Consider the following 26,685-nt stretch of genomic DNA (forward strand, 5'->3'; position numbering starts at 1 on the left):
TTAAAAAAAAAAAAAAGAAATGGAGGGATATTTAAAAAAAAAAAAAAAGTCTTTCTACCCTATCCACTAATTGGGCTAATACATACATGCCAAAGGTTATGGAAATAGAGTATAAATGAAGCTCTTGACATATTCATAGCTTATCTGTCCTTTCACTTTGACAACTACGCTGTTTTAGTTCTTAATCCTGGCTCTCACTTCTTAACGCCATCAGGGTATCTGCCTCTAGAAGTCTGATCCCTCTCTTCATTCTCTGAACATCAAGAAATCAGATCATATGGCTTACAAGAATTGTTTGTAAACTAAGAGTAGATAGGCAAAGAGAAAAGTGTTTAGGCAACTCTCTTGAGAATAAAATTGCCAAAAGTCTATGACCCTTGAATGGTCTATTTTGGTGGTTTTCAAAGACTTTTTTCTGACACCCATGGATGAGACAGACTTTGCAGAAGTCCAGCCTTCCAAAGGGGAGATTCCAGCACGTCACTGAAGCAAAGACTTTTTTCTTCCTCAATTCCTTCCTAGTGCCTGACCATGTTCTAGAGAACTGAAGATGCTGGATCATTTAAATAATATAATAATGTCCCATAGTGAAATTCTGAGATGCGAATGTAGCTAAAAATATTTCCCAATACATATTCATAAATTTATTGTTGCCTCTGCTACTAACCTTCCAATCCTTATTAATAATATCATATTAATACCATAATACTATCATTACTGAAGTACCATGCTAGGTACTTTACATATATTATTTATAACCTTATCACAACTGTATATGGAATAAATAGAATCAGCATTTTATGAATAAGAAAACAGAGGCAAAGAGGAGTTAAGTAATAACTTCCCCAAGATCCCAGAGCTGGAAAGTGCTGGAGCAGGGATTCAAACCTGGGTCTTTCTCACTCCAAACTCCACCTTCCTTCCCCTCTGCACTTTCTCATCACGCCACATCTACTAGATATCAAGCCTCTGAGAATATTACATTTCATTTCTCTAATCAAGACTAGGATGATATTTCTTTATCATTACAATTCAGGTCTCTCAATCAGACTTACTATACTTCTACCACCTGAGTTAAAAATCCACCAAACAAACAATGTGAAGGGTTTGCAGTAGTAATATTCCATCTCAAATAAAGCATAAAGTGTGCTTCTTGATTTTAATAAATATATCATGATATAGCGTTTTGCTAGTTTTTCATATGTTGACTCCACAGCACATTTGAAGAGAATAGGAACAACATATCTGACCAAGCGGTTAGATCCTGAGGTCGGGGACCATGTCTTATTTATCTCTCTATCCCTACAGCCTATATGTGGTAGAGATCCAACACCTGATTGTTGATGAAAGATAGAAGTAAAGGTTATCAACTCCTGAAAGTAATATTTGAAGGTACCTAAAATATTTTGGAAAGCAAAAAAGACTCCATGTTTCAAAAACATTGTCTTTGGTCTGTAGGTAAACGTCCTACCTCTCGATCCTTGAGTTTCATGGCGAGCACCAGCTGATGCCTGTGGTTAGTGAGAGCCTCCCGGTAGTTCCCTTTGGAGAAGAATGCAGAGCCCAGATTCCCATGAGCTCGGCATTCTCCTGTCTGGTCACCTGAATTGGATTTTAAAAAACAGAGATAAAATTTCTCTAAGTTATAGCATTATTTATAACATATAATGCCCATCTTAATTTAAGGGCCACAGATTTACCAGCTAAGATTTCACTCGCTTTCTTTTAGAAAAGTATTTTCTTCTTCTACAAGACTCTGTGTGGAAAGTTATGACCTAGAACTTAAATCTCTAGACAACAACTGTTATTGTTGTTATGAAATACAACTGCAGTCAGGGACATACGTGTCCTGGAAATGAGAGGTTAAAGACCTTGACACAACCCAGCTGCTGTTTGAGTCACCTCATTGCTCTGCCAATGACCTTTGGTTCTGAACAACCATCAGCTTCTTGGTTCAGTCATTTGACTCCAAACCTACTATATGTTGCTTCTTTACAAGTAAGCTGATGGCAGATTTACCACATCCCTTCTCTTACTGCAATCCTGCAAGACCTTGAATAATCACTGCAATGGCAATCACAATCATAAGTCATACTTATTTTACAAATGAGGAAATGGCAGCACAAAGAGGTTAGACAACTTGCTGAAGGTCACACAGCTACTGAGTGGCAGAGCCAGGATTCTAAACTCAGTAGTCTTGCTCCATAGTCCACACTTTTACCACTGCAGTGTACTGTCTCCTCTGACAAAATGATGATGCATTCGAACGTAGGCAAAAACCAAAGTTAAGATTAAAGATTCACCCACCAATACTATCGTTTGGGATACTAAATCTGTAAGCCCAAACCTCTGAGGAGGGTAATGACTATGTTAATCCACATCTCTTGGCCTTTTGGGAGCCTTGTTATCTTGTTATACGAAAAGCCCTAAAGAAGTGAGTACTCCAAAACAGAGAATGTTCTAGAGACACACTCACTCTTCATTGCATATGTTATTCCCATTCATGACAGGCTAATCAGCTTTCTTTATGTCCTTTCTGTAGTGAAACAAAGGAGAAAAGCATGACTCTACCTAAGGTCTTGGCTACATCCAAGTCCTGCTGCATGTATCCAGTGCTCTTCTCTGTGTTTCCAAGAGACCAGTAAGCACTGCTCAGGGCAGAGAAAACGGAACCTCTCAGTTTGAGGCTGCAGGTGCCAATCTTCAGAGCAGCTTCTAAGACAACCACAGAGGCCCCATGATGGCCAGCTGTCAGGAGTTCCTGCCCAACCACAGACACGACCACAAAGGGACTCTTGTCCAGTTTCATTTTCTGAAGCTGCTGATAAGTGGGCTCGAGGGAGTCTGAAGAAAAATAAAACAGGAGAATGTAGGATGACACACAAAACAATCTTTTCTAATATGCTCTAGAAACCAGTGTGTATCACATCTTTCAATGGTCTATTTCAAGTACTAACTCTTCAACTTTTAATCCAGCACCACCCTCACTGTCCATTTATTCATATGACTCTGTAACACTAACCCCAGTCCAGCAATTTCCTTCTCTTCACTCTCACATGCCTATGGCACACTCATCCTCTCGTCCGCTCTTTCTTTGATCATGACACCACTTTTCCCGAATGGTTCTCCCTCCCCTGTCCTGCTGTCCTTTCAAAAATATTACAACACACCCCTCAAGTCCCACCTCTGCTACGCAGCATCCCTGGGTCCTCAAGCCCACATTAATCTTTGTATCGAAACTTTTGCTGCATTTTTATTGCTAGTATTGCACAGTTTGAACCTTAACTATTTTTAAATTGTTCCACATGCCTTAATTCTAAAAATATTTTCCCAGCTAAATCTGAAGACTGCTGTAGAGACTCTTTAATACTTCATTATAACTCCATAGCAATTGACACAATGTGGGCTCAAAAGAAAAACTTGCCATTGCCACCTAGGTGAAAGTCCCGAACACATCTGGCGTTTGGTAAATGTTTGTTAAACCTGAATCTGAAGGACTGATTAATAAGCTCTGTCCACCTTTGCCCCTAGAAGATGCAATAAAAGAAGCTCTCCCAGCAAAATACCCATCGTCCTCACTGAAAATCCAGTGTCCATTGCTGCTTCTGAGACCAGTGTGACCAAATAAAAATATTATCAATTTTTGTTATGGTGAAAAAGAAAATCATAAAGAAATCATCCGAGTTCACTAAGCTAAGATGGAAGACAAGATTACTCTTGATCTCATTTTATTTTCACACGGTGTTAGAAAGGACATAGAACAGGAGTCAGGAAGCCACAAGGAAGATTCTTTCCACGTGAAGCTGAGTTTGAATGTGGATGACCGCTAAGCTCCGTCTCCCCTTTTTCTCTCTCTCTTTTTTTAAAGACAACTGCAGAGCTAATGACTATAACCCTACAATGAGGTAGCATTTATAACACATTTGTTGTTAGCTTGCCTGAAAAACTATTTCACATTAGCGTTCACTGTGCATATGTAAAAAAACTATAAAAAGGCTGGTCTCTTTAAATCTTGAATCTCTCAACCAACAGTACTGCATTAAAATGTAATTTTTACAATTTATGACTTCAAATCTCAACTCTCCACTATGGAGCTCTCGTCTGAATCAACATTACCATGGAAAGCTCAAAACCTACTGGTGCCTAAAGCATTTTTTCCCTTTAATCAGATCACTAAACAGAGAACAAAGAACATCTTTACACCTGTCAAGATGCAAGCAGCGCATAGTACCAGTAAACACTAGCTAACCAATAGGGTTAAATACGGGCACAAGAATCCAGGAATTGATAGAATAGAAAAGAACAATATCATACTGAAATAACTGTGAGCAGAATTTTTGTGGTACCTGCTGACGGGTTTGGCAGCCAATGATAATTACATTAGCATCCCTCCAACCAATTAGCAGAAGCAAAAATAATAGAATTTTAGAGCTGAAAAGACCTTGAAAATACCCTTATTCTAGAAAAGAAGAATCTGAGTGTTTAAATAATTCACCCAAGGTCAGACAGCTTGGGACAGAGCCAAGAGAAGCACCCATTGCAGGGCTCCAAGTCCAGGCTTCATGATACCATACCAGGCAAAATTCTTAGTTGTTTACAAAAGAAACCAATCTTGGCTGGTTTTAAGTAGAAAAGAAATGCACTAAGTAGCTACTGCGAAGGGTGGAAAACCAGACTTTCAGACTCACAGTCAAAATCATGCCACAAAAGCTTCCTGGTGAGGGCAGCATAACTGCTACAACTAAACACATGACACCATAGCTTGCAATGCTGCCTCCACCACTACTGGATGCCACGTGTGAAAAATGGCTGCCACTGTTGCCACTCACCACTACCTGAACGAATTTTGTGCTATCTTTTCTTCTTTGAACCCTTAGCTCCTGACTCAAAGGTGGGGTCCTAGCTGCAAAGGAGAATGGGAAGATTAGGATCTGATGTTTTCAGCTTTCACAGTGGAAGGCAGGAGGCAGAAGTATAAGATAGGGAATTCCCAAAACACAGGCAGAGTGCTCAGATCCTAACAGACAAAAATGACTGATGGCTGGCAAAGAGACTGTGCTTCAGCTGGTGATTTTTTAATAACAGCATCCATGACTAAGTTCAAAAAACGAACCATCTAATTGAGCCTCTACAACTACACAACAGTAGAAAGAAGAACGAACACTGCCACAGCAGGAGGACTGAGGGAAATACCTGGAAGATTCTCAAAGGAAAAAGAAATCTTCAGCTGTACAAATTTTCACTAAATAAAAATGAAATTGAATGAACAAGAGGTAGAAGATCAAATTTCCATTTGCAGGAGGGAGGGGAAACGAGGGAGTGTTTGTTTAATGGGTACAGAGTGTCAATTTGGGAAGATGAAAAAGCTCTAGAGATGGATAGTGGTGATGGGTGCACAACATTGTAAATGCACTTAATACCACTGAACTGTAGCACTAAAAAATGGTGAAAATGGTCCAATTTTATGTTACATATATTTTACCACAATTAAAAAAACAAAAACTTGGTTTGCACTAAAAGGAAAACTTAACCCTCCTCAAGAAATGAAAATAAAAACAACTGACATGTTTAGCACTTTGTCTAAGCCACTTCACATTTTTCTGGGTTTCTTTGTGTATTTATATACATTCTAATTCATTCCAAAAGGATTCAAAGGCCTTCTATAGAAATAAGCTGGAAAACACAGAAGTCAGAGTGAGTGGAAAATAAGAGTAAGATAATAAATCTCAGCATACAGACAGGCGGACTGCAAGCCCTGGCACACTTCCTAAAAGTGGCCAGGACACTGGGCTCTACGCTTCATAGAGGACAAAGCAAAAGGATAAAGGATCACTTTAAAAATTCCCAGACCTTTAAGAGAAAAATTCACCAACCCTCAGGAGAAACACAGCTTTTCCTGGCACTGAGGCCTGAGAGAAAGTTCTCCAGTAAGCACTCAGCAAGAGGACCACAGGCACTGTGCAGTGTTCATTCCACACCCACAACACTGTGCCTACCATCAGTACAAGGGCAGGATTAACACTGCTGCTACTTCTACTCCTCAGTGAGAAGAAGGGCATCACGCTGCAGAGGGGAAGGCATCCTACAAGGGACCTGCCTTCACATTCTAGTTCTTGATTCTCGGAACATTAGGAGGTAGATATTATCATTTCCCTTTTACAGATAAGGACTGAGGTATAGAGAAAGGAGGCAACCTTGTTCAATCATCGGAACAGCAAATGGCATTAGAATTACATTCTGATCTTTTGGGGGGAAATGTCTTTTTTTTTTTTTTTGGCGTCAGGAAGATTGGCCCTGAGCTAACATTTGTGCCGATCTTCCTCTATTTTGTATGTGGGACACCGCCACAGCATGGCCTGATGAGCAGTGTATAGGTTGGCACCTAGGATCCGAACCTGTGAACCCTGGGCCGCTGAAGCAGAACGTGTGGATTTAACCACTATGCCACTAGGCCAGCCCCAAAAGTCTATTTTTTTTAACACATCTCAGAAACAGGCCTCCTGTGAAAAGTGACTGCCACCTCAAAGAGAATCAGAAGGAAAGACTTCACTGAGGGTGGACAATTAGGCAAATAAAAGATGAGCCCCATGTCGATGCTAAGAGAAAAGCTAATACTACATTCAACAGCCATTGTCCACCAGCACTTCAAAAAATCAGCTTCCCTGGATCCTCTGGAATTGGTAGAAGCCACAACAGGTGATAGCCCATAAACGTAATAGTCTTTACATCACTGAATTACGGGAGGAGAGAAAATACACACAAGAGAACCCTCAGCAAGAAGCAGCCCTAGGTCTTTAGAGGCACAAACAAAGATAAACTTAATCTCACTTTGTAATTATATTATTAAATCTGAGGTTGGCAGTACTACTATGCTACACCATCCAAATTTGCATAAACATTTAAGGGATACAATGAACTGAAATAGCTAAGAGACTATCTAAAAAGAAGAAATGGAAAATAGTAAAAGGATAACTTAATCATGAAAAAGAGAGTATCATTTTATATTATCCTTATTTTTATATTTTCATTAACAATTTAAAGGAAATACATTACATATTATGATGTAAATAGATCTACAGGAGTAGTTGTTTAACTGATATCGGGTTGGTGAGCATGAGTGAAATCATAAAATTAAAGTAAAACTTAATTCAGTTAGCAATATAGGCAACAACAAAATAAAAACGTCAAGTAAGTTTCAAGGTAGATAAATATCACATATTTATTTGGGAACAAGGGTATATTAATATAGGTTGGCCCTACTTTTAAAAAGAAATGAAATCTTGAAACTTTCAAAAAAGGCCAAACTACAGAACACCGTGCACATCATGGGAGCTTTGTTTACAGATGCACCTGGACCAGGGAGCTTTCTCTGTTGCAGTTAAGAATCACAAAACAAAAACAACTGACACACTAGATCAGACCTATATGTAAAGTGACACAGACTGCATAGCTACGCAACAATGGCAGAAACTTAGAAAGCTGCAGGAGGTTAAATAAACAGTGGGGGGAAAATAGGCAGCAAATGGTGACAGATTTTGTGAATTACAACCATATGACAAAAACAGAGGTCATTAAGATGTGAGATGATGCCCAGAACCACACCGTGCAAAGCCAACAGTCTCTCTAAGAAATGTTGATAAGAAAAGCCCACCTGGAATAGATACAGCAGTAAAGGCAATGCTAAAAATAAACGAGATAAACTAAATTGCTTTAAGGAAAGAGAAGAAAATATTGAAGAGCTTCAGGCACCTGCAAGATGCAGCTTTCTTCAGGGTCAGCCTTAGGTCACTTGCTATAAGATGGGAAAGAATATGGCACAGAAAAACCTAAAGGTGAGAGCAGCGCTGAGCTATTTCTCACAGCACCGGGAAGCTATCCTTACATTTATCTAAACAAATTGCTTCAAAGGCAAAATGATAAGTATGATTCTGCTGATCTCGACACATTCACTCCAATATTCTAAGGTAGCAGCAGAAACACCTCAGAATAAAGAATTGATATCTTCATGAACTAAACAAAAAATGTTTCATGTAAATTACCTGTGGAAGTATATAGGGAACGAATGAGAAAATACTAGAAAAATGGAAAGGAGAGACAGATTGACTTTTCTTGTTGTCCATTCCCCCCCGCCCGCCTCCCCCAAGCCCTGGAGCTCCAAGTGCACCTGCTCTAAGTCAGAGTTTATTAACAGCATGTCCCCCAGTGGGAGAAGCCATTAGGTTCCTGCAGCAAAGACTCAGCTTTGGATGGGAATATAAAATTGCATGAAGAGAGGTTTGTTTCCTTACCACTTTTTTTCCTAAAATGTGAAATCTTCAACTTTTAGGAAAATATTTTTTATAGCTATGAATTGCCCAGGGATCATATGAGTATCATTTAGTTCATCAAACTCTTACTTAGCATATATTTTGAGCCAAGTACCATACTAACCAGTACATTAAAACTATCTAATGCTGCAAATATTTTCAAAACTAGATAAAATGTCTAATGATACTGCCATCAAAATTTTGAGGTTCATTCAAAAATGTACCATTTCAGAGACAAAAATAGAGTTCCGTTTGACATGATCTAATTAAAATGGAATATTATTAGCTGTCTACTAGTTGCCATCAATCTGCCTTACTGTCTCCATCACTCTGCAAAGATGACATTTGGTGTACACTTTCAGCCCAATCTTCCTAAGAGCTCATTCCTCAAAAACCAATGTTCCTCAAAGTGAAACCAGTCAGTTTTGGGCCTTAGAACACCTCCAGTCTCCACAGGACTAGTTTCAATCCATTGTTTTTCCATAATACCAATTGTATAAAATAGAAGTATAGGAGGAGAAAACCATGCAAGCTAGTGTCTGTCTGTTTCTCTCTCTTTACTTTTAATTCAACGTAATCTTTTAATGCTCCTTTGAAAAATGTTAGACACAACCTATAGTTAGATCCATATTTCCTTTTATGAAATTAGAATGTCTAATGTCTTCGCTTATTTGATTATTTCTAGATGGCATATTGGTCCAACTGAGCAAATCAGTTTACTACTAGAGTTGTTGGGGTTTAGAGGCATAGAATTTAGAATCACAAAAAAACATAAGGATTCTTTAGATAATCCTAAAATCCAGAGAATTCAATTCATTTATCCACGGTCATATAGTTAGTTAACAAAAAATTCCAAAATATAATCTAGGTTCACAAACTTCCAGCCCAGTGGCCTTACCACCATCCTATTCTGCCTCATTAACATCAACTATTGCCAGTGATTCTTCATCTTCCATTGTCTAAAATATCCAATCTTAGCAAATTTGATAACCTATCAATTCTGAAGGTCTGAGTCTAAAGTCTTCGAAGGCTAGAAATGTTCTACTTTAAATTAGTCTTGGACCAAATACTTTTATCATATTTACCTCTCATGGGAGATTTCATAGCAGCTTCTACCATCCCCACCAGAAGCTGGAGACTCTTGGGGTCCTGAGCCAGTCCAGATGCAAAGGCTGCCAGGGCATCGGCATGACGTCCGAGGTACTGGAGGGCAACACCCTGTCGGAAGTATGCCTGGAAATAAAGAAAAGATAATGCATGTTTTACTTATACACTATGCTCCAACAAGGCTGATAGTGATTCTCTATTAGAACAACAGGTCAGCAAACTAAGATTGAGATAGTCTTGGATCAAAAACCTAGTAAATGGTTCATAATCAAATTCGATTTCTTCCAACATCATAAATGTAAGCATACTCCTTTCAGGCAAACTGTATTTAAAACTTTCACTCTCTTCTCTTCTAGAACACATATTAATTTTATTACATTCTTGTCATTTATTCATATATTGCTTTTATTTATTGTCTTTTGATGATTTTTAAAATATTTTTACCCAAGCTTTAATAGCATAAGCTCCTCAGGGACAAAGGTTTGGAGATTTCTTTACATCTCACCAAATATCTGGTACAGTGCAAGATAATTGAGAGACATTCAAATTCTACCTGTTTTATATTTTCCCCTTTTACGTAAAGGGAAAAATCAATGTGTGATTATTACTAAGACAATCTTAATAATAAGTAACATAACATGGATACATTTAATGTGGTGTTTCAGACATAATATTTAAAAGCTGTTATCTAAAATATGTGTGCTTTGCCTAGAGACAAAATAAGACTGTTGTCCTTTGTATTCTTTAATTGTATTAGTGTAAAAACTAGTATTATCATCTGTGATTAGAGGAAAACATCCTTCCTTCTAGCCAATTGCAGAAAGAGCCAGAAAATTAATAAAATATTTAAGTTTAAGAATAGTCTTAAGAACGTGCAGTTTGTTTTCAAGCACACAGAGTAAAAACAAGTAAATGAACAAAGTGTTACTAATACATAACCAGCAAAGGACCTTGTACCTGATTAAATAATACATAAAAATGACATTAATGCATTCACTGCTTATAAGACAACATCTGTTTCTGAAATACTTGGCCTCCTATTCAACTTAAATATTCTTACAATACTATTTGTCTATAACACAAATTTAACTTTTTCAGTCCAATATATTTTGAAATTGTCACAAATTGTATTCATGGGATCTAAATGAAGTTTCAAATAACTTCTAAAACTACTACTCAATAAACTTAATACATAATTTTATAATTTTACATTATGCACACATACACACAGAAAGAGAGAGCACCTTTCATGTTTACAAAACATATTTACTTACCTTATTTCATTTTTATAACTACCTTTTGAGGTAATTTAAGGAAAGCAATACTATTTGGTGTTTCTATTAAGAAACAATCCATAAACAGAATGAATACTCAGATTATTATGGGCTATTCAGACTTCTATTAGTTTAAACTACCAGCAGCTGTTAAAACTCAGACCCCAGTAAGACAATAACCTGTAAATGCACTTTCATTACTAATTCATAAGATCACCTCCTTTCACTGGACTCAGCCACTGTTTTAATCTTTAATGTGTTTATAGATATTTTTCACTACCGTTTTTATTTCACATTTTAGGTGATTTTTATAACCCAAGAGGCAATATATACCACATCCAACTAAAAATAACTATAGTTTACATAATTCTAGAAATGCTATATTAAGGCTAAACTAAAAAAATTTATATACATATATACTTATGTATATAAATTGTATATATGTATATATAAATTATACATATTTTATATATGTATTAAATTTATATACATATATTTATACATAAATATGCTAAATACCTATAAACTATAATTATTATTTATGGAGAGAGAGAAAAAATATCTGTAGTTATTGATTCAAGCACATATTTTAAGAAACACAAAAATCTATTGTAATCATTTCACAATATATGCTGTACACCTTACTGTATGTCAATTGTCTCAATAAAATTGAAAGAACACAAAAATCTTTCATTACTCTCAATGAATTTTTATAACTTCTTGCATATTTAAAGCAAAACTTTATCATTCATTACTTCACTGAGAGAAGAACTGATTTCCCTCTCTGCCAAATGAAATCACTGAAAAGTATGATTTATCTACTCCCGAGTAGGTCGGGAAAGTCCACAGAGAACTGCGAGTTAGGGTATTAAGTTCACAGAGCAGTTAAAGAAGAATGTGTGTGTTCTGTTTTCTTAGGGCACTCAGAAATTAGATGAGAAATGGTATGACTGGACCAATCATCCACAATCTTGGCTTCCTTTCTTCAGAAGATTTTGAAAAGTGGTATAGCCGAGAAGGCTCAAAGTCTCCCTTGGTCCTCCCTTATCCCTTCCAGAATCCCCCACCCAACTTTATAAGATTTTCTTGTTAAAAGCTTAGAGTTGTGGGGCCAGCCAGGTGGCATAGTGGTTAAATTTGCATACTCTTGCCTTGGTGGCCAGCCGTTCACGGGGTTGGATCCCTGGTGCGGACCTACGCACTGCTTATCAAGCCATGCCGTGGCAGGTGTCTCACATATAAAATAGAGGAGGATGGGCACAGATGTTAGCTCAGGGCCAATCTTCCTCAGCAAAAAAGCTCAGGGCTAATCGTCCTCAAAAAAAAAAAAAAAAAGCTTAAGAATTGTATGCCTGTCAAGCATGAGTCAAACTCTGACAAAATCCTGTTCCAAACTCATAGAGTGGAGCTCTCCCAACTTTTTTCCACGCAATTTTCATCACATGTACAAACAGCTATTGAATACAAATTAGTTACCTATACTTCTTAGAGAGATATGCCACTATGGAGTTCAAGTTGATGATGACAAAACCTGGGTTACTGTGGGTTACTGTGGTACAATAAAAACAGTTCAGCACAATGCCTGACATAGAGTAAGTACTCAATAAAATTAGCTATTTTGTTAATGAGAAAGAATCACAGCAAGAACACATAATTACAGCCTAACAGGATATAAGGGGAATCCAAGAAATACTTTAAATCTCTTATTATTCCATATAACATTATTCAATTCCTATCACCTCTTCATTCTCTCCGCCTCCTGCTCCACAAAAGACTGTTGGCAAGTGGGAAACTCACTGCTGTAGGGCTCCCAGGCAAAATCAGAAACACCTGACTACAAGAAATTGGTATCATCAAGTCTTAGGAGATGTAGCAGCCGCCCACAGGACCCCTCGCCAGCCTCTTCCAAAGAGAAGGTCAAGATGTGCTGAGATTCACAGCTGTTTACCAGAGAGTCAAGAAAATCAATGTGATCCACTGTAGCCTACCTGCTTCTCCCCTTCTGGTTCCTGCTACTAATTTTTCTGTTACTGACCACTACAGGTTTCACAAGAAGTTGCTTCAAGTGGGAAAGGGAAACTTCTGATCACTTTTAGGATTGAGTAGGGGTGGTATATGTGCAGCATGGCAAACGAAGGTGGGGCCTACGAAGCAATGTTGAACACTTGGTGCCCAGCCAACCTCAGATGATGTATCCCCCTGCCTCAGCACCCCCCACCTGACATGTACCACATTCTCGTCACTGATTATGTAGCAGACAGAGAAGGAAAGGCAACATGGATTGACCATTGGGAGCACCTATACCTCGAGAACAAGGGTTTTAACCTGAAGCTTTAGCCAAGAAGAGAAACTTATAGGGAGCTAGTTAATACGAGACTAAAGGCAGGATGCCTAGATTTTCAAATGTTGCAGAGTCATTCATTTATTTTTTATTGTTCACCACAAAGAGCCCCCAGTGATTATTCTACACACGCTACTAAATAACCTCACAAATAATACAAATACAACTGAGTTACAAGAATAAGTTTTCATTCCTTCCCTCCTTCCTTCAATAACACGCTCTAAAATCCACAGTGCCAGGCACTGTGGTGTGTACCACAAATAAAAAGAAACAAAGACAGGACTCGTATCCTCGAGGCGCTCACAGTCCAGAGGGAAGAATATAAAAAGCTATAAATGACTTGAGAAAGACACAATTTTTTTTTAAAAAAAGCCATAAATGTCTTGACTGATACCTACAGTAACTGCTTACTAATAGCAAGGATTTTTAATAATTTTACAGTAATAAAAATGTAACTAACGACCAAAGTATTCATGCTCTGTTGTTAAAATTGTTAGTATTTGCGCTTTATCAAGTGGCCATTCCTCTTACCTCAGAGAGTTCGCCACAGACTCAGTGTTTCTGTCCCTCCAAAATGAATACGTGGAAACCTAATCCCCAACGTGGTGGGATGTGAAGGTGGGGCTTTCGGGAGGTGATTAGGTCATGACAGTGAAGCCCTCATGAACGGGATTAGTGCCCTGATAAAAGAGACCCCAGAGAGCTCCCTCCTCCCTCCTCCCTCCTCCCTTCTCCCATGTGAGGCCACAGCAAGAAGACAGCGATCTATTAACCAGGACCCCGCCAAACACCAAATTTGCTGTCTCTTTGGTGTTGGACTTCCCAGCCTCCAGAACCGCGAGAGATGAAAGTCTGTTCTTTAAGCCACTCAGTCTGCGGGATTTTGCTACAGTCCAAATGGACTAAGACAGGGTAAAGCAAAACACTCAAAGACTAAACATGAGAAACAGTAAGCTACTCCAAACGCCCCTGGAAGTACGGAAGGACCTTTAAGCATTCCATTCCTGGTTCACGATTCGAAAACATCACTGAACCCAATAATAACCTCACATCCTACTCTCCCATGGCTCAAATGAGTGATGAAGTAAACTACTACCCTCATAGGTACATGTGTATATTTATAACATAAAATATACCGCAAATACATGTAATAGGTAAAGATAGATAAAATTTAGAATGTTTACTTATACTTACAATACATAATCCATTACTTAGTTCAAACATTCACAAATATTCTGCCTTCTATTTAACCTGTACTTTCAGATATTATACTTTAATGTTCCTAACCTGTCTTTTACTGTTTGAATTTGAACTTTTTTACATCTTTTGAAGAACAGACATCTCTAACTAGAACATGGTGATATACCTGCTAGCCAGTCATACCATCTGCTACCACACCATCACCATCTTTTTCAACAATGTTTGTAAATTACATAACTATTTTACTGAATTTTCCTTTATTATTTTATCTTAAAATGAGTAGAAATAGGGAAAATAGAAATGCTGATTCTAGTTCTTAAAAATCAGCAGCACTAACCTATAATTTAACACAACTGAGTCAAAAATGAAAATGATTATAGGATGCCAAAAGCAGAAAAACTTTAACGTCACTGAATGTACATGAAACAACTATGTTCAGTTGTGATAGAAAAGGACAAAAACAGAGAATATATAAAAAATGATTTTTAAAAGGAAAGCCATGATTTGAGAATTGATTTTTTAGTTCTCTAGGAATTAACACTCCCCACTCACTGAACATGTCAATCTTTTGTCTGATATATTCATGTTTGATCTTCTAAGTACTTGGCTTTCATATACTTTTTCAGGAATGCATCATATGGGAAAATAAAAGACTGTTTGTATTACTTAAAACATATATCCATCATAAGAGCAAAATGGAAATACTATGCACATATTTCCTACTATAAAATTTGTTATATATTATAAACTATACATTATGTCACATAAAAATCTGACACATAAAAATGAAGGCACAGGATGCATGGCCTCAATAGGTTGTCATCTTCTTGCATGAAATAGGCACCTGTATGGATACATACATGCAAATTATTTTTATGTCCTTTTTTATGCATGTTTGATTTAGAACAATAGAGAAATTAATAAAACTTTTTGCAATGATGGAACTGTTCTCTGCACTAATAACAGTAGCCTCTAGCCAGCCACATGTGACCAGTCAGCACTTGAAATGTGGTTAGTGTGACTAAAAAGCTAAATTATAAATTTTATTTCATTTTACTTAGTTTAAATTTAAATAGCCACAAGTGGCTAGTAGCTACTGTATTGGACAGTACAGTTCTAAAGTTTGGTCTTCCTCTAACAACAAACTTCCAAATACAAATCTAAATTGGAAAGTGAACAGGGATGTACTAAGCAAGTTAAATAACTACCACAAAAGCTCTGAACTGAAGCTCTGTTCCTTATTCCCAAGGCAGCTGACACAGAAGAGAAAGGACTCATAAGGCTGAGACTGGAATCCTGTCCTGGTTACTTTTTAGCTGTGTGCCTTTGGCTAAGGCACTTAACTTTACCAGACTTCATGTTCCATTTCCACTTATAGAGAGGATGAAAATGATGACCTCAAAGGGTTGTAACAATGGGTGCTAAATGATATCAGATACAAAACATAGAGTAGGTACTTTTTAAAAAATTGAACAGAGTGAATTTTTCAGTAACAGTGTCACTCTCTATTTGGCATTTGCAATTTAATCAAGAGGCTCATCTGCCTGACCAGCTCACAGACTAGAAATCACCTTTGGTAAAGTGGGTGAGGGGCTGACAAAAACTGAGGCACAAAACAAAAATTAATGATAATAATGATCACCTTGAGTTATTAAGAAAATAGCTAACTTATGTTTGGCATCTTCTGTTTCAAAAGCCTGTAAAGTGGGTAATACATTTGAGGGAAATTTGTAAATCAAAATTGGTTTAATCTATTCTTAATTTTCTGAGGAAACTCCACACTGCTTTGCATAATGGCTGCACCAGTTTGCACTCCCACCAGCAGTGTATGAGGGTTCCTTTCTCTCCACATCCTCTCCAACATTTGTTGTTTCCTGTCTTGTTAATTACAGCCATTCTGACTGGAGTGAGGTGATACCTCATTGTAGTTTTGATTTGCATTTCCCTGATAGCTAATGATGTTGAGCATCTTTTCACGTGCCTGTTGGCCATCGGTATATCTTCTTTGGAGAAATCTCTGTTCAGACCTTTGGCCAATTTTTCAATTGGGTTGTTGGTTTTTTTGTTGTTGAGCTGTATGAGTTCTTTGTATATTTTGGATATTAACCCCTTATCTGATATATGATTTGCAAATATCTTCTCCCAATTGTTAGGTTGTCTTTTCGTTTTGTTGATGATTTCCTTTGCTGTACAGAAGCTTTTTAGTTTGATGTAGTCCCATTTGTTCATTTTTTCTTTTGTTTCCCTTGCCCAGTCAGACACGGCACTTGAAAATATGCTGCTAAGACTGATGTCAAAGAGCATACTGCCTATGTTTTCTTCTAGAAGTGTCATGGTTTCGGGTCTTACGTTCAAGTCTTTAATCCATTTTGAGTTGATTTTTGTGCATGGTGTAAGGGAATGGTCTACTTTCTTTCTTTTGCATGTGGCTGTCCAGTTTTCCCAACATCATTTATTAAAGAGACTCTCCTTTCTCCATCGTATGCTCTTGGCTCCCTTGTCGAATATTAGCTGTCCATAAATGTGTGAGCTTATTTCTGGGCTCTCGATTCTGTTCCATTGATCTGTGTGTCTGTTTTTGTTCATTGCAGCATTACACACAACAGCCAAGACTTGGAAGCCACCTAGGTGCCCATCAAGGGACGAATGGATAAAGAAGGTGTGGTATTTATACACAATGGAATACTACTCAGCCATAAGAAATGATGAAATCTGGCCATTTCTGACAACATGGATGGTCCTTGACGGTATTATGCTGAATGAAATTAGTCAGAGGGAGAAAGTCAAATACTGTATGATCTCACTCATATGTAGAAGATAAAAACAATGACAAACAAACACATAGTAATGGAGATTGGATTGGTGGTTACCATAGGGGAAGGTGGGGAAGGCAAAAGGGGTGATTAGGCTCACATGTGAGGGGATGGACTATAATTAGTTTTTGGGTGGTGAACATGATGTAATCTACACAGAATTCGAAATATATTACGATGAACATCTGGAAAAAAAAATTTAGATAAACCCAAAACAATTGTAAAACCAAAAAATAAAGTAATTGGTTTTAAAAATGTTTATACTTTGGCAGTTGACTGACTAAGCTTCAATTATCTAGTGCATTCATTATTTGGGAAAAAACATTATATGCAGGTTAAAAAAGGTCCTTTGGCTTAGGTGGAAAAGAAGAAAGAGTGGCAGAAAATAGATGATCAAAAATCTGTCTATAGAAACATGAAACACTCCTTCTTCTCAGAGACTTCATTCTGTTTCATTGATTATTAGAATTACTACAAGATGTTCTGAGGCCCAAACCTGATGCCTAGAATTAGACATTTAGAATTAACAAGAACCCATTCTGACCATATCGATCCTGCCACTATAAATTACTGTAAGTTTTACTGCATATATGTAGGAGTTTTATTTTCCAAAACCTTTTCTAGTTATCATTTGTTTACCCGCTACTTTGTGCCCAACACTTTGCTCAGGGCTTTCCATAGTTTATCACTAACCCTCCCAGTACCTGCAAGAAATTCTTATAATGGCTGTGGTAGAAGAAGAGGTGGTTACAAGACTTGCCCCAAATCAGACAGCTACAAAGTGAGACAAACGTGCTACCAAACTCTCTTTCCACTATTCCACACTACCTCTTTGATAAAAGAATTAATGGTGTGCAATTAACCTCTACATCAAGCTTTTTGTCTGAGAATTCTTGTACTTGCAAAATTCAACCTATGGAGGCAGAAATGAAGGAAAATCAGAAATGACACAGAAAATTTATGAACATGAATATTTAATTTCTATTCCATTAGCAACCGTTGATTGTAGAACAATTTTTAATGAATTGGATGGAGGGAAAATTCATTTCATTAACCTTTCATATAAATGTATTATTATTGAACCAAACAGGCCACTGTACTTGCAACTCAGTTCGATGTTAATTAGATTACAGGCATGAGGCTTTAAATCAAAGAGAAACAAAAGGAGCCATCAGCAAGCTTCTCAGCCAATGCTTGTTTGTTTGCTAGCTAAAATGGACTTTTACCTGCAATAAAATTTGCTATTCTTCTTTTATTTTCTGACATTTTCAGGTGAATTTTCTCTTGCTTCTATTTACTGACACTTTATATTAAAAATAAAAATAAATAAAACCTCGAGAATCAGCAAAGAACACATTCTTCATGTAGCAATGTGCTTTACCTGCTCAGCTGGGAGCAATCGTTCCTATCTCTCCATAAAACTACACTTCCACTTTTTTACTGTCTGTCTTAGTGTATGCTAAAAGCACATGCAGGAGATAGGAGGCTATTTTAGAAAACACCATTATTTAGTTTGCAACCCAGAGTTAGAGGCCCAAATGGCCTAAACATAATGTTCTAACCAAATCTGCAGCTGTGAATTGTTTTTCTCTCCAACATTGGCTTTTGGTATGTTCAATATCAATTTCAAGGAAATCTGCTCTCAATCCTGATTGTTTCATATCATATCAGCTATTTCTTTTCCCAAAATTAATTTTAAACTAATTATATGAAAAGTGCTAAGGTAACATATTTTAAAAAGAAATTAGAAATTTGATAAGAAGATAAAGAAAAGATGAAATGACAACCAGGAGTTAAATAACTAAGTAGGTGTCATTTTCTAGCACTGGAGAGATTCCCAATGTTAAAGCTTATGTCAGATTATAAAACGTGTGTACCATCATCTGGAGTTTCTCTTTCAAGCTTTAAAAATAAACACTGAAAGAAGTCTGAAGTCCCCTAGAGCAATGATTCTGAAGTTTCCATATCTTGTGCCTTCACTCTATGGGTGTGGCAGAGGAGGAGTGAAAAGTCATGCCAAGAAGAAAACCAGGGAATTTCCTGAACATTCTCCAAGAAATCATCTGGCTTCAGCATGAGTTCTGTGCCCCCGCCCTACCAATCCCCCCTACCCTGGAACACAGAGCACGTGTGCCTTCACGCATGGCCTGGCCCTGGAGAAGGCAGTAAGACCAGAAGCAAAACGGAAAAAATAATGATGGGCAGAGAGAATGGTGGATTCGGAAAAACACTGGAGCCAATAATGTGGGAATTAAAGAATCCTGAATTCTCACTAAATGTTGAAAAAAATACTTAGCATCTCACCTACCATTATGCAGCTATACCCAAACGATACCAGATTAATGGAAATCTACTCCCTCCACAAAGCAGTCTATCAGAAATTATTGCCATAAATGCTATATATTGGAATATAGGAGTTCTACGTAAGGCTTCCTTGACCAGATGAAATTCCACCATTAGTGACTCATTCCTTTATCTCTCTCATCTTTCTGATTTATCAACTCTTGCTTTTCTCATCAAATTACAATTAAAATGGGAGTTCATAGCATTATACTGTGAAGAAGGGCAAAGGCATACAATAATATAACACATCTCCTGAAATGTCAAATTTATTTGAAGTTTTTGAAAGAGAATTTTTTAAATTAATAAACTGTTTTAGAGCAGTTCTAGATTCATAGCAAAATTGAACAAAAAGTACGAGAATTCCCATATAACCATTGTTCTGACAAACACACAACCTTCCCCACTATCAACATCTTACACCACAGTGATACTTTTTTACAATCAATGGAGAATTATTTTTATATGAAAAATTATAGAAGAAAATGAAGAGTTCACACGATTTTTTTAAAAAAGAAAACATAAAGAAATGACCATTTCCATACCGCCTATAGCCCCAATCCTTAAAATAGCCCCTCTCTTCTGACTTTAGGTATTTGGGAAAGCAAAGTTTGCCTAAACCACTGACAACCTATACCTTTGTCAACTGCTTCAATTGCTAGCTGGCAGTAAGAGTCTCTAGAAAATAACAAGTATTAGAGAGACGGACATGGACAGGGTGACATGAGCAAGTGGTGAGAGCAGGGCTGAAAGGCAAGAATATATGCCCCCAAAAAACTTACACAAATATTTCATACATGTTTTTCTAAATGATAAACTTCATGGCCTACCTCTTTCCCTTTCCTGCGTTATGTAATCTTTCTACATTGGTACACATATGTTAGGGTGACACACATCACAATGAAAAATAAGAAAAAGAAAAATGTTTGCCTCTCAATACTTACCAGAACAAAAATATAACAGTACACTTTATATCTTTATTCAAAACAGAAGGGGTTCCATTTCTAGGCAAGATGGAGTAAGTATCCAGTCCTTCCTGCTAAATACAACCACGCCCTAGAAAGACTTCAGGGAACAGCTCTCTGAGAACTCTGAATAGTAAATGGTAGCAGATGGACTGAGGGAGAAGACCAGAATTCAAAGTAGTACCAAACCAGCAATGGGTTTCCTGCTTGGTTTTGTTTATCCTTCCCATCTGGTATCACCCAGCTTGGAAGCAAAGGCAGTTCAAAACGAGCAAGTACTCATTGGGTGCGAATAGAAAGCATTCCAAGAAAAGTCCTCTTCTTCCGGTCAGAGGAGCAAAAAAGGACTCCAAAGGGTCAGAAAGAGTGAAGAAAATCCTGTTTTTAAAATTTTCTTTCCATTCTTGCCCAGTCCACAACCTGTGCAAGCCAGCAGTGGCAGGCATGGAAATAGCAGTGGCTGCTGGGCGGGCATCTAAAATTCTGAAAAGGGGACACTTCTCTCTGATCACAGGAGCTTTGGTCCCAAGGGTGCAGAATGAGTCCCAATGCTTTTTTTTCTCTCTCTGCTCCCTCACTCTTTGATGTCTCATATGAACGTAATTACAGGATATACATGGCAGAACAGGGAAACTAAAGTCCTAGTTTTTGGTTAGAGGATGGGAAGGGATGGGGGCAGCTAGAGAGCAGGAAAGTGGCAGGGAGATTAGATATAGGAGGCAGCTTATGAGAGCTATCCCATAAAGAGGTGTATGGATCTGACCCTAAATAGCATACCTAAGGCTTTGAGGACTAAACTATAGGAGAGACTACTAATTAGTTCTCAGACTGGCCACTGGGTGATACATACAAAAGAAAGGTCCTAGTAGAAGTACAAAGGGTCTGAAAACTTAAGTGACATAGGAAATGAAGTCCACAAAATATGGGTTGGGACCTATAGCCTGAATCTAATCAGGTAACTTGTCTATTAACACAAGAAAACAAAACAATAAAAAACTACATTCTTCTTAAAATCTAAACAAGATGCAAAGAATAACACCAAAACATTCAAGATATAAACAAAATTATGTGGCCTATGAAGAATGAGAAAAATCTCAACTCTCAAGAAAATAAGGCAATCAAGAGATGCCAACTCTGAGGTGATGACACAGAAGTTAACGTTATCAGTCAAAGAATGTGCTAGCAGTAGACCTACTCTAAAACAAATGCTAAAGGAAGTTCTTTAGAGACAAGAGAAATCATACTAGAGGGAAAGGTGGCAGTACAATAAGTCTAAATAAATAGATAGATAGCAAACAAATTGGAAAAGAAGAAATAAAACTGTTCCTATAAGAAGCCAACATGATTATCTATATAAACAATCCCAAGGAATATAGAAAAAAGCTCCTATAACTAACCAATGAATTTAGCAAGATCAATGGATACAAGGTTAACACACAAAAATAAATCAAATTTCCTAAAGGAAAGAATAACTAGAAATTGAACTTTTAAAAGTAATACCATTGACAACAGCTCCAAAAAGTAAAATATTTAGATATAAATCTAACTAAATATACATAAGATGAGTATGCTGAAAACTACCAAGTGCTCATAAAAGAAATAAATGAAGGCCTATATATATGAAGAAATACACCATGTACACGAATTGAAAGACTAAACATAGTTACAATGTCAACTCTCCCCAAACTGAACCAACATAAATAGATTTAATGTAATTCCAATCAAAATCCAACAAGATTTTTTGTACATATAGACAGCTGAGTCTAAAAACTTATACAGAAAAGTAAAGGAACTAAAATAGCCCAAATAATTTTGAAAAATAAAAAGTTGGAGGTCTTATAGAAGCCAATTTTGAAATTTCCTGTGAAATTACAGTAATCAATACAGTGTAATACTGGTAAAGAAATAGATACATATCAAGAGAACAGAACAGAGAGTCCAGAAATAGATGCACAGAAATACAGACAATTAATTTTTTACAAAGTTGGGAAGGGAATTAAAAAAGAAAGGAGATACTTTTCAACAAATGGTGCTGGAACACTTGAGCATTCACCTGCAGAAAAATGAACCTCAACCCATGTTTTGCACTTTATAGAAAAATTACCTCAACTGGAACACAGGCCTAAATATGAAAAAGTAAAACTATAAAACTTCTAGAAGAAAATATTTGTGACATAGAGTTAGACAAAAAGTTATTAAATATGACACTAAGAAAGAATCAGAGCAAAAATGGCAATGTGGTAGCTTCAAGGGCCCATCCCTCTAAAGAAACATTGAAAACTCAAGAAAAACTATCAGGATTAACTTTGTCTGAACTTTGGAACACAATCACAGGTTTACACCAACAAAACAAATGCTGAACCAAGAAAAAGGCAACTTAAAAATGGTAGGAGGGGCTGGCCCAGTGGTGCAGTGGTTAAGTGCACACGTTCTGCTTTGGCGGCCCCGGGTTCACCAGTTCAGATTCCAGGTGCAGACATGGCACCGCTTGGCACACCATGCTGTGGTAGACATCCCACATATAAAGTAGAGGAAGATGGGCACGGATGTTAGCTCAGGGCCAGTCTTCCTCAGCAAAAAGAGGAGGATTAGCAGCAGATGTTAGCTCAGGGCTAATCTTCCTCAAAAACAAAAAAAAAAAATTTTTTTAAATGATAGGAAAGATTTGTGACATTTTAACATGGCCTTGCCCCAGCCTCCTCCCTGGCTTGGTGACAGTCTTGAATCCAGCAGCCCACATTCCCAGTGTGGGAACCAGTTGCCTGGCTCTGGAGGGATCACAGCAGACCTTAATTCTCAAATAATCATGTTTGTCTGTTCTGATCTGTCTGAAGGCTAAGGACAATGTAAGGTGCACGCCTTTGTTTCACTTAACTTAGAACTCTCTTAGGGCAGAAAAACCACAGGCATTCCTCAAAAACATTTTTTTTTTTTAAAGATTTTATTTTTTCCTTTTTCTCCCCAAAGCCCCCCAGTACATAGTTGTGTATTCTTCGTTGTGGGTTCTTCTAGTTGTGGCATGTGGGACGCTGCCTCAGCGTGGTCTGATGAGCAGTGCCATGTCCGCGCCCAGGATTCGAACTAACCAAACACTGGGCCGCCTGCAGCGGAGTGCGCGAACTTAACCACTTGGCCACGGCGCCAGCCCCTCAAAAACATTTTAATGCAAATAAACAACCTCCAGTCACCTGGGGCCAAAGATTACAGTTGAGGCATACAATGAAGCACTGCAAATCTGGAAGGAAAAGCTGGGGAAAGAGCTTCTTTGAAACATTAGGGCATTAAAAAGTACCCATGTATACTGGGAAATTTAGAAAGCCATGAACATGCCCAAGGCAGAATACCTACTCAGAAGACCTGAGAAGACCCTAACCTTTCACCTCTGACTACTCTCTAGCCTCAGCCCAAGCAAGAAGGGAAGGCTAAAGCAGGGCTGTAAAGGACCCAGCTAAGAACTGAAGGAGTCCCCAGCACAGAACTAATCTGCAAGATGTTGAAGAGGGTTTTTTTTCATTAATTCTTCCTTTTTCTTTTTTTCCCCTTTTTTCCTTACTCTCTCTTCATCCTCCCTCTTTCTTTTATTATAACATCCACTACATACAAAAAACTATGAAAACTTGAGTCAGAAAACAAAGAACCCAATTAAAAAATGGGCAATAGATTTGAACACACACTTCAACAGAGAGGATATTTAGATGGTAAATAAACACATGCAAAGATGTTCAACATCATTAGCCATTAAGGAAATGCAAAGTAAACTACTACAGCTATTTGAAAAATAATGATAAAAAGCAAAGCAAAAAAAAAAAAAAAATGATGACAGTGATGTCAGCAACATAGTGGAGTGAGCAGTTTTCTTTGTCTCTCCGCCTTTGAATCCACAACTAATTGGACATTCATCAGTCAACAAAGGATATCCACACAGCATCTCAGGATGCCTGAGAGACCGGTGCTGCTATACATCGGAAGGTGGACAGACTTCCGCCTGGGAGGAGGTGGAGATAGGCGAAAACTCTCTGAACCCCTACCCCCAGACAGTCTAGTACCTGCAAGCGATTTTCTTCCAGCAGACATGCTTATAGCATCGCCAGGCACCAAGGGCAGGCGTGTGCGCACACTGGCAGAACGACGGTGGAAACAGGTGACTACAGCCCTACCTAAGCCCCCTGCGATTGCCCCTAAGCTCAGTGGGAAAATCCACGCTCCCACAGCATCTGCGGGGAAAGCCTCTCCTCGGCATTAGCAGAGAGGCCCCGCCCATCAGTCAGAGTACTAAAAGGCTCCAGGACAGGAGGATCCCAGGCAGGGCAGCAGCCCACCAGCTGCCTCTGACTCACGGACTCCGGAGGTGTCCCAGAGGGGACAAGGGACACCCAGGGAGCCCGTGTGAGTGGGCAGGGGCAGGTTGAAGTCCCAGCAAGCCTCCTCCATGGTCCAGGGGGAAAATCCACAGTCCCACAGCAGCCATGGGGAAAGCCTCTACTCAGCATTAGCAGAGAGGCCCCACCAAGCATTCAGAATGCTGGGAGGCCCCAGGGCAGGAGGATCCTGGGCAGTGCAGCAGCCCAACAGCTGCCTCTGACTCACAGTCTCCTGCTGTGGCCAAGAGGGGGCAAGTGAGATCTTGTGGGCCCTGACAGTGACAAAGCTGCGAATCTAGGTGAACCTGCTCCCATCCGCTGTGAAAGCCCATAACACCACTGCAGACCCTAAGGAGGGAACGCGTCTAGGTGGTCTGCGACAGTAGGCACCAGCAACCTGAGGCCCCCTTACGATTGTCCCCACAGTTCCACTGTGACTACAAGGAGGAGCCAAGGTCCGGCCAGCAACAGCTGACAGGGATCCTGATTGGTGCAGATTAAACAGCTGCTCCCCACACTCCACTCCAGTAGAAGCAAGTGGAAGCAGTAACTAAACGCTATCTCTATGCGGAAGCACAAATCCACGCCATCAAGCAGTATGAAAAAATACATTAAATCCCCAGAACAGAAGGAAAATGACAAGTACCCAGAAAACAATCCCAAAGACAATGAAATCTATAACCTAAATGACAATGAATTCAAAACAGCCATCATTAAAAAACTCAATGAGTTAAAAGAGAATACAAATAGACAACTCAACAAGTTCAGGAGCTATGTCACAAAAGAGCTTGATACTATAAAGAAGAACCAATCAGAAATATTGCAAATGAAGAACACAATAGAGGAGATTAAGAAAAATCTGAACTCTCTGAACGGTAGGGTCGATAATATGGAGGACAGAATTAGCAATTTGGAGGATACGAATACAGAAATGCTGCAGATAGAGGAGGAGAGAGAACTAAGGTTAAAAAGAAATGAAGAAACTCCAAGAATTATCTGACTCAATTAGGAAATGCAACATAAGGATTATAGGTATCCCAGAGGGAGAAGACAAGGAGAAGGGGGCAGATAATGGCTGAGAGCTTTCCAAACCTGGGGAGAGAGATGGAACTCCATGTGACAGAAGCCAACAGATCTCCAAACTTTATCAATGTAAAAAGACCAACACCAAGGCATATAGTAGTGAAGCTTGCAAAAGTCAATGACAAAGAGAAAATACTAAGGGCAGCAAGGCAGAAGAAAATAACCTACACAGGAACCCACATAAGGCTGTCAGCAGATTTCTCAGCAGATACCTTACAGGCTTGAAGAGAGTGGAATGATATATTCAAAACTCTGAAGGAAAAAAACTTGCAGCCAAGAATACTCTATCCAGCAAAAATATCTTTTAAATATGATGGAGAAATAAAAACTTCCCCAGATAAAAGCTAAGGGAGTTCATTGCCACAAGACCTCCCCTACAAGAAATGTTCAGGAAGACCCTCATACCTGAAAAATCAAAAAAAGGAAAGGGGTTACAAAACCCAGAGCAAAGGAGATAAGTAGAAAGACAAAATCAGAAAGTTGCAGCTCTCCATCAGAACAGGTTAGCAAAAATTAAGCATAACATTAAAGATAAAAGGAAGGGAAACAGCAAGAATAAATATAATCTTGTCATTTTAACCACAAACTCACAACACAAGAAGGAAGAGAAAAAAAAAATCTGACAATAGGAACCTAGAAGGGGAATAGGATAGGGATGGAACATCTTAATCTAAGGAAATAAGAGGCTATCAGAAAATAGACTATCTCATCTATGAGATGTTTTATATAAACCACTTGGTAACCACTAAACAAATAACAAGAATAAAGACACAAATTACAAATAAGAAGAAAGCCAATACAGAAATCTACCTACCTAAATTAGTGGTGCAAAAATCATGGGATGAGAAACAAAGGAAATGCAAGAGAACCAGAAAAGAAGGGATAAAATGGCAGT

At 38.2% G+C, this 26,685-nt stretch overlaps 1 protein-coding gene across 5 annotated transcripts in view; it reads right to left on the reverse strand.

Moving 5' to 3' along the window:
• Positions 1-26,685, reverse strand: part of TTC28 (tetratricopeptide repeat domain 28) — a 597,782-nt gene that overhangs the window by 271,262 nt on the left and 299,835 nt on the right. For all 5 annotated transcript variants that reach the window (XM_014835534.3, XM_014835530.3, XM_070516305.1 and 2 more), the window contains 3 exons: positions 9,392-9,539; positions 2,572-2,844; positions 1,472-1,602 (listed from right to left, as the gene is read on the reverse strand). In XM_014835534.3, coding sequence (XP_014691020.1) covers positions 1,472-1,602; positions 2,572-2,844; positions 9,392-9,539 — 552 coding nt within the window. The remainder of the gene's footprint in view (positions 1-1,471; positions 1,603-2,571; positions 2,845-9,391; positions 9,540-26,685) is intronic.

Source organism: Equus asinus, chromosome 8, assembly GCF_041296235.1.
Source record: "Equus asinus isolate D_3611 breed Donkey chromosome 8, EquAss-T2T_v2, whole genome shotgun sequence".
NCBI lineage: Eukaryota > Metazoa > Chordata > Mammalia > Perissodactyla > Equidae > Equus > Equus asinus.